Source organism: Pan troglodytes, chromosome 10 (assembly GCF_028858775.2).
Source record: "Pan troglodytes isolate AG18354 chromosome 10, NHGRI_mPanTro3-v2.0_pri, whole genome shotgun sequence".
Classification (NCBI taxonomy): Eukaryota; Metazoa; Chordata; class Mammalia; order Primates; family Hominidae; genus Pan; species Pan troglodytes.
In genome coordinates, this window is record NC_072408.2 from 127726153 (window position 1) to 127735476 (window position 9324).

Here is a 9324-nt window from a genome sequence, read left to right on the forward strand (position 1 = left end):
TTTACTTGTCAGTTTCTCCCTTAGCTTGTGAATGCTTCTTGGGAAGGGATTGTAACTGGTTGCCAGTTATATCCTGTGTGCCCAGCAGAGAGATTAGCCCAGAATAGAAGCTCAATGTCTGTAGAATGAATGTTTGAGTGAAGGGGAAGGCAAGCCAGGATCCAGAACAACTTGTTTTGCCTGATGTCATACTCAACATCCACTTCTGTCCTCCGTAACTCCCTCCTTGACTAAGAGTGAGAGTTCTTAAGGGGAGAGAGATACGGGAAGACAGATCAGAAGTAAGGTATATGGTGAGCTTATCAGACACGGGGTCACTTGCATTCTTTGAACATGGGTTTTCAGAAAACGTTTTTTAGAGAAGTTTCAGGCTTACAGAAAAATTGATGGGAAAGTACAGAGAGTTCCCATATAGGCCTCTCCCTCCAGTAAATCTCCCCTATTAATCACATGGTATATTAGTGTAAGTACATTTGTTACAGTTGATGAGCCAATAATTAGATTAGGTTTTACTCTTCATGTTGTACAGTCTACGGGCTTTGACAAATACACTATGGTATGTAACCACCATTATACTGTCATACGGAATAGTTTCACAGCCCCAGAAATCTCCCACCCTCTGCCTCTTCATCCCTCCCTCCCCATCAAATTCTGGCAACCACGGATCTTTTTACTGTCTGCATAGTTTTGCCTATTCCAGAATGTCCTATCATTGGAATCATACAGCGTGTAGCCTTTTCAGGCTGGCTTTTCACGTAGCAGTATACTTTTGATATTTTTCCATGTCTTTTCGTGGCTTGATAGCTCATTTCTTTTTAGTGCTGAATAATATTCCATTATATGAATGTACCAGAGTTTGTTTATCCCTTCACCTATTGAAGGACACTTTGGTTGCTTCCAACTTTTGGCAAGTATGAATAAAGCAGCTCTCAATGTTTGTGTGCAGGTTTCGTGTGGACATGTTTTCAATTTATTTGGGTATACCATGGATACTATGTATTTTTTGGAAGAATCTTGTTTAATTTCCAAATACTTGGGGCTTTCCTGGATATCTTCTTTGTTGTTGATGTTAATTGAATTCTGTTGTGGTCAGAGAATATATTCTGTAAGATTTCAGTCTTCTGAAGCTTATTGGAACTTGTTTATAGCCAACATATGGTTTATTGCAGTGACTATTCCAGGTGCACTTTAGAAGAATTCTATTATTTTGGGGTGCGGTGTTCTATAATAGTCAACTAATTCAAGGTGGCAGATAATGTTGTTCAGATATTCTATGTCCTTACTGATTTTTTTGTCTAGCAGCTCAATTATTTAGAGATAAGTAAATTTCTAATTATGAATTTGTTTACTTCTTCATTTAATTATATCAATTTTTCCTTTATGTATTTGGAACTATGATTAGGTTGATACTCAAAATTGTTATATCTTCTTAATGAAGTGCCCCTTTTATCATTATGAAATACCTGTCTTATGTTCTTAGTTTTGAAGTCTACTTTATCTGATATTAATATAGCTTTCTTATGATGTGTGTTTTTATTTTAGATCATTTTTCCAACCTTTTACTCTCAACCTCAGTGTGGGTTTGTATTTAAAGTATGTGCCAGCTGGGCGTGGTGGCTCATGCCTGTAATCCCAGCACTTTGGGAGGCCAAGGCGGGTGGATCACGAGGTCAGGAGATGGAGACCACCCTGGCTAACATGGTGAAACCCCCTCTCTACTAAAAAAAATACAAAAAAAAAATTAGCCAGGCGTGGCCGGTGACTGTAGTCACCGGTACTCAGGAGGCTGAGGCAGGAGAATGGTGTGAACCCGGGAGAAGGAGCTTGCAGTGAGCCAAGATCGCGCCACTGCACTCCACCCTGGGAGACAGAGCGAGACTCCGTCTCAAAAAAAAAAAAATAAATAAAAATAAATAAATAAATAATAAAGTATGTGCCGGCTGGGCGTGGTGGCTCACGCCTGTAAACCTAGCAGTTTGGGAGGCTGAGGCGGGCGGATTGTCTGAGCTCAGGAGTTCAAGACCAGCCTGGGCAACACGGTGAAACCCCGTCTCTACTAAAACACACAAAAAAATTAGCCAGGTGTGGTGGCGCATGCCTGTAGTCCCAACTACTCAGGAAGCTGAAGCAGGAGAATTGCTTGAACCTGGGAGGCAGAGGTTGCAGTGAGCCCAGATCACGCCACTGCACTCAGCCTGGGCAACAGAGTGAGACTCTATGAAAAAAATAAAACAAAAATAAGTAAATAAATTTATGTGCCTTAGGCCAGGCGCAATGGCTCATACCTGTAATCCCAGCACTTTGGGAGGCCAAGGAGGCAGATCACCTGAGGCCAGGAGTTCGAGACCAGCCTGGCCAATGTGGTGAAACTCTGTCTCTACAAAAATACAAAAATTAGCCGGGGGTAGTGGCATGCACCTGTAATCCCAGCTACTAGGAAGGCGGAGGCAGGAGAATCGCTTGAATGCAGGAAGTGGAGGTTGCAGTGAGCCAAAATGGTGCCACTGCACTCCAGCCTGGGCAACAGAGCGAGACTGTCTAAAATAAATAAATAAATAAAAATTTTAAAAAAGTATGTGCCTCGTAGATAGCATATGCTTATATATTCTTCTTTGCTCTGCCTGACCATTTCTTTTTCTTTCTTTCTTTCTTTCGTTTTTTTTTCAAGACAGAGTCTCACTCTGTCCCCTAGGCTGGAGTACAGTGGTGCAATCTCAGCTCACTCCAATTTCCACCTCCCGGGTTCAAGCCATTCTCCTGCCTCAGCCACATGAGTAGCTGGAATTACAGGCGCCTGCCACCACGCCCGGGTACTTTTTGTACTTTTAGTAGAGACAGGGTTTCTCCATGTTGGCCAGGCTGGTCTTGAACTTCTGACCTCAGGTGATCCACCTTCCTCAGCCTCAGCCTCAGCCTCCCAAAGTACTGAGATTACAGGCATAAGCCACAGTGCCCGGCTCCTGCCTAACCGTTTCTGTGTTTTAATTAGAATATTTATTTCATTTACATTTGATGTAATTGTTGATGTGTTTAGGTTTGGTTCTGCCATTTTGCTATTTGTTTTCTACTCATTCCATCTTTTTTGTTGTTGTTCCTCTGTTTCTCCTTTCCTACCTTCTTTTGAGTTAACTGAGTAATTTTTTATGATTATATTTTAATATCTCTACTGGCTTTTTTCTTTTTTGAGACAGAGTCTCGCTCTTGTTGCCCAGGCTGGAGTGCAGTGGTGCAATCTCGGCTCTCTGTAACCTCTGCCTGCCGGGTTCCAGAAGTTCTCCTTCCTCAGCCCCCTGAGTAGCTGGGATTACAGGCACACGCTGCCACGCCCAGCTAATCTTTTGTATTTTAGTAGAGATGGGTTTTCACCATGTTGCTCAGGCTGGTCTCAAACTCCTGAGTTCAGGCAGTCCGCCTGCCTTGGCCTCCCAAAGTGCTGGGATTACAGGTGTGAGCCACTGCCCCCGGCTTTACTGGCTTTTTTAAAGCTGTACCCTCGTTAAATTGTAGTCGAAGCGGCTGCTATAGTGAGTGTGAATCTCATGAGCTTTAACTTATCACAATCTACTTAAAATTGTTATTATTATTATTATTTTATTTTATTTTATTTTTTTTGAGAAAGAGTCTTCCTCTGTTGCCCAGGCTGGAGTGCCATGGCACGATCTTAGCTCACTGCAAGCTCCACCTTCCAGGTTCAAGCGATTCTCCTGCCTCAGCCTCCCGAGTAGCTGGGACTACAGGTGCCCACCACCACCCCTGGCTAATTTTTTGTATTTTTAGTAGAGATGGCATTTCACCATGTTAGCCAGGATGGTCTCGGTCTCTTGATCTCGTGATCCGCCCGCCTCGGCCTCCCAAAGTGCTGGGATTACAGGCGTGAGCTACCGCGCCCGGCCTATTTATTATTATTATTATTATTATTAATATTATTATTATTATTATCATGTTTGAGCTGGAGTCTCACCCTGTCACCCAGGCTGGAGGGCAGTGGTTCCATCTCGGTTCACTACAACCTCCGCCTCCCGGGTACAAGTGATTCTCATGCCTCAGGCTCCCAAGTAGCTGGGATTATAGGCACGTACCACCACGCCCAGCTAATTTTTGTATTTTTAGTAGAGACAGGGTTTCCCCATGTCGGCCAGGCTGGTCTTGAACTCTTGACCTCAAGTGATCCATCCATGTCGGCTTCCCAAAGTGTTGGGATTATGGAAGTGAGCCAGTGCGCCCGGCCCACAATCTACTTAAAATTAATATTGTACTATTTCCCATAAAATGTAGGAACTTTGCACAATATCGTTCCATTTATTTCCATGTCCACCCTCTTTTGTTGTTCTTATTATATAAATGACATCTGTTATAAACCCCACAATACGATGTCATAACTTTAGCTCTTAAATAGCCACATCTGTCAGTGTGCCTATATGATTAAAAAAAAAAAAAAAAAAAAAGGAAGGCCCAGGTACGGTGGCTCACACCTGTAATCCCAGCACTTTGGGGGGCCCAGGCGGGTGGATCACGAGGTCAGGAGTTCAAGACCAGCCTGACCAACATGGTGAAACCCCATCTCTACTAATAATAGAAACATTCGCTGGGCATAGTGGTGCGTGCCTGTAATCCTAGCTACTCAGGAGGCTGAGGCAGGAGAATTGCTTGAACCGGGACCCGGGAGGTGGAGGTAGCAGTGAGCCAAGATCGCACCACTGCACTCCAGCCTAGGTCCAGCCTGGGCTACAGAGCAAGACTCTGTTTCAAAAAAAAAAAAAAAAAAAAAAAAAGGGACGCAACCACAGCGGAAGAACAACTGCCAGTCTAACTGTGCGTGAAGGCTGGCAGTGATGGGGCCGAGACTGGGAACCGCCCCTTCTCCCTGAGACTGTTCATAGTGCTGTGGGTCACAGGAGTCACCTTTAACGTTACCACCACTGACACCAAGAGACAGACTGAGAGAGTGCAGAAGCTGTGCCCAGGAGGGCAGCTCCCATTCCTGCTGCATGGCACTGAAGTGCACACAGACACCAACAAGATGGTGGAATTTCTGGAGGCAGTACTGTGCCCTCCGAGATACCCCAAGCTGGCAGCTCTGAACCCTGAGTCCAACACGGCTGGGCTGGACATATTTGCCAAATTTTCTGCCTACATCAAGAATTCAAACCCAGCACTCAATGATAATCTGCAGAAGGGACTCCTGGAAGCCCTGAAGGTTTTAGACAATTACTTAACATCCCCCCTCCCAAAAGAAGTAGATGAAACCAGTGCTGAAGATGAGGGCATCTCGCAGAGGAAGTTTCTGAATGGCAATGAGCTCACCCTGACTGACTGCAACCTGTTGCCAAAGCTACACATAGTACAGGTGGTGTGTAAGAAGTACCGGGGATTTAACATCCCTGAGGCCTTCCCGGGAACGCGTCAGCACTTGAGCAATGCTTATGCATGGGAAGAATCCGTCTCCACCTGCCCAGATGATGAGGAGATCCAGCTCGCCTATGAGCAAGGGGCCAATGCCCTCAAATAAGCCCCTCCTGGGACTCCCTCAACCCCCTCCATTTTCTCCACAGAGGCCCTGGTGGTTTCCATATTGCAACCCAATGGACACACTCCAAAATGGCCAGTGGACAGGGAATCCTGGAAGACTTGTTCTGGGATGGTGTGGGGAAGAGGGGATAAGGGAAAGAAATGGGGGGCTGGGTGAGATTTTTATTGTGGGGTGGGATGGGCAGGACAACATATTTCAGTAATAAAATAGAGAAAAAAATGAAAAAATAAACAGCCGCATCTGTTAAAGAAATAAAGAAAAAATGTAAATACAATTTAAAAATATTTACTCAACTGTTTACCATCTCAAGAATTTTTTATTCCTTTCTATAGATCTGAGTTTTTTTTTTTTTTTTAGATGGAGTCTTACTCTGTCACCCAGGCTGGAGTGCAGTGGCACCATCTCGGCTCACTGCAAGCTCCAACTCTTGGGTTCACACCATTCTCTCGCCTCAGCCTCCTGAGTAGCTGGGATTACAGGCATGTGCCACCAGGCCCGGCTAATTTTTTATATTTTTAGTAGAGACGGGGTTTCACTGTGTTAGCCAGGATGGTCTCGATCTCCTGACCTCGTGATCCGCCTGCCTCAGCCTCCCAAAGTGTTGGGATTACAGGCGTGAGCCACCGTGCCTGGCCCTATAGATCTGAGTTTTTATCCGGTATCATCTCCTTCAGCCAAATGAGCTTTCTTTGATGTTTTTTTTTTTTTTTCTGAGACGGAGTCTCACTTTGCTGCCCAGGCTGGAGTGCAATGGCATGATCTTGGCTCACTGCAGTCTCCGCCTCCTGGGTTCAAGCTATTCTCCTGGCTCAGCCCCCCGAGTAGCTGGGATTACAGGTGCCCACCAGCATGCCTGGCTAATTTTTGTGTTTTTGGTAGAGATAGGGTTTCACCATGTTGGCCAGGCTGGTCTCAAACTCCTGACCTCAAATGATCTGCCCTTCTCAGCCTCTCAAAGTGTTGGGATAACAGGCGTGAGCCACCGTGCCCAGCTGATGTTCCTTATAATACAGGTCTGCTGGTGACAAACTCAGTTTTTGTTTATCTGACAATGTCTCTGTTTTGTCTTCATTTTTGAAGGATAGTGTTACTGGATATAGAAATCTAATTTGAGCCAGGCGCGGTGGCTCATGCCTGTAATCCCAGCCCTTTGGGAGGCCGAGGCAGGTGGATCACGAGGTCAGGAGATCGAGACCATCCTGGCTAACACGGTGAAACTCTGTCTCTACTAAATATAGAAAAAATTAGCTGGGCGTGGTGGCGGGTGCCTGTAGTCCCAGCTACTTGGGAGGCTGAGGCAGGAGAATGGCATGAACCTGGGAGGCGGAGCTTGCAGTGAGCCAAGATTGCCCCACTGCACTTCAGCCTGGGCAACAGAGCGAGTGTCTGTCTCAAAAAAAAAAAAAAAAAATGACTATGCCATACCTTGGCAGATTGTTTTGTATTCAGGCTGCTTGGGCTTCACTGAGATTTTTGAATCTATAAATTTGTCTTCGACTCTCGGCTTTTGGCTCGGAGGAGGCCAAGGCGCAACTTTCTTCAGTCTCTCGAATCCGGGTTCATCCAACACCAGCCGCCTCCACCACGCCGCCAAAGTTCAACCCCAATGAGATCAAAGTCGTATACCTGAGGTGCACCAGAAGTGAAGTCGGTGCCACTTCTGCGCTGGCCCCCAAGATCGGCCCCCGGGGTCTGTCTCCAAAAAAGGTTGGTGATGACATTGCCAAGGCAACAGGTGACTGGAAGGGCCTGAGTATTACAATGAAACTGACCATTCAGAACAGACAAGCCCAGATTGAGGTGGTGCCTTCTGCCTCTGCCCTGATCATCAAAGCTCTCAAGGAACCACCAAGAGTCAGAAAGAAACAGAAAAACATTAAACACAGTGGGAGTATCACTTTTGATGAGATTGTCAACATTGCTTGACAGATGCAGTACTGATCCTTAGCCAGAGAACTATCTGGTACCATTAAAGAGATCTTGGGGACTGCCCAGTCTGTGGGCTATAATGTTGATGGCCACCACCCTCAAGACATCATAGATGACATCAACAGTGGTGCTGTGGAATGCCCAGCCAGTTAGGCACAAAGGAAAATATTTCAATAAAGGATCATTTGACAACTGTGGAAAAAATAAAAAAATAAAAAAAATTTGTCTTCGAATAAATTTGAGAAATCAGCATATACTTTGTCAAATATTTTAATGCCCCATTCTCCCTCTTCTATTTTTCTGAAATTCAAATTACATATGGTATATAGAACATTTTTATTTTTATTTTTAAAATTTAAAAAAGATAGAGTTTCACTCTTGTCACCCAATCTGGAGTGCAATGGCATAATCTCGGCTCACTGCAACCTCCGCCTCCTGGGTTCTAGCGATTCTTCTGCCTTAGCCTCCTGAGTAGTTGGGATTACAGGCATGCGCCACCACGCCTGGCTAATTTTTGTATTTTTAGTAGAGACAGGGTTTCTCCGTGTTGGTCAGGCTGGTCTCGAACTCTCAACCTCGGGTGATCTGCTTGCCTTGGCCTCCCAAAGTGCTGGGATTACAGGAGTGAGCCGCTGTGCCTGGCAATTTTTGTGTTTTTAGTAGAGATGGAATTTCACCATGTTGGCCAGGCTGGGTATATAGATCTTTTAATGTTGCCTCCCAAATCCATAAAACTCTGTTTAATTTTTTCAGTTATTTTTTCTCTCTCTGGTCTTTAGAATAAATAATTTGTATTGCTTTATCTTTATATTCACTGACTCCTTCCTTTGTAATCTTCATTCTATTAAATCTGTCAAGTTGATTTTTCATTTCAGTTATTGTACTTTTCAGTTCTAGAATTTCCATTTGTTTTTTTTTATAGTTAAAATTTCTCTTCTGAAGTTCCATATCTGTTCCTTCATTATGACTACATTTTCCTGTAAGGCCTTGAAAATAAGGCTGGGCATGGTGGCTCATGCCTGTGATCCCTGGACTTTGGGAGGCCAAGGCGGGCAGATCATCTGAGGTCGGGAGTTTAAGACCAGCCTGGCCAACATTGTGAAACCCCATCTCTACTAAAAATACAAAAATTAGCTGGGTGTGGTGGCGGCGCACACTTCTAATCCCAGCTACTTGGGAGGCTGAGGCAGTAGAATCGCTTGAACCTGGGAGGCGGAGGCTGCAGTGAGCTGAGATCATACCACTGCACTCCAGCCTGGGCAACAGAGGGAGACTCCATCTCAAAAAGAGAAAATAATTATAAAAGTTGCTTTAAAATCCTTGCTGCTAATTCCCAAGATTAGAAATTCCAACATCTGAGTCATAACTTTTTCTCTTTGAGAGTGAGTTTTGAGTATGATTCAGTTTTCTGTTTCTTCATATGCCTAGTACTTGTTTATTGTAGCTGGACATTGTCGAGACTATGGATTTTGTTATGTTCCTCTCAAGAGTGTTAATTTTGTTCTAACAGGCAATTAACTTGGTTGGACTGAAACTCCAATCTTTGTTTCCCCTGTGAAAGGCAGTAGCTGGAATTTCTACTCTGTTCTTGCTCCCAGCTGCTGATTTTGCTGGGACTCCTGGAGACTCCTGTGCATATGCGCAGTTGGACAACCAAGGATTTGGACAGAGTTTATATACAGATTTTGGGACTTGTTTGCTCTATAGAATTTCTTTCTGTGAGTTCCCTCTTAATTTTCCAGCCACACTTCTTGCCTAGAACTCTGTACTCGGCACCTCAAACCAGTAAGACCATAGCTTTCTATGCATTTCCACCTCCCACACAAATTACAGAGTGCCCTCACACAAAAAACCACAAAAATATA

At 44.6% G+C, this 9324-nt stretch overlaps 1 protein-coding gene and 1 pseudogene across 1 annotated transcript; both read left to right on the forward strand.

Moving 5' to 3' along the window:
- The first annotated feature begins 4869 nt into the window (after positions 1-4869).
- Positions 4870-5608, forward strand: LOC743003 (chloride intracellular channel protein 1-like). Its single transcript, XM_063785358.1, has one exon. It carries the CDS (start codon positions 5021-5023, stop codon positions 5507-5509), a length of 489 nt encoding a protein of 162 aa, XP_063641428.1. The 5' UTR covers positions 4870-5020; the 3' UTR covers positions 5510-5608.
- Positions 5609-7016: 1408 nt separating this feature from the next.
- Positions 7017-7651, forward strand: LOC467143 (large ribosomal subunit protein uL11-like; annotated as a pseudogene).
- The last annotated feature ends 1673 nt before the right edge of the window (positions 7652-9324 follow it).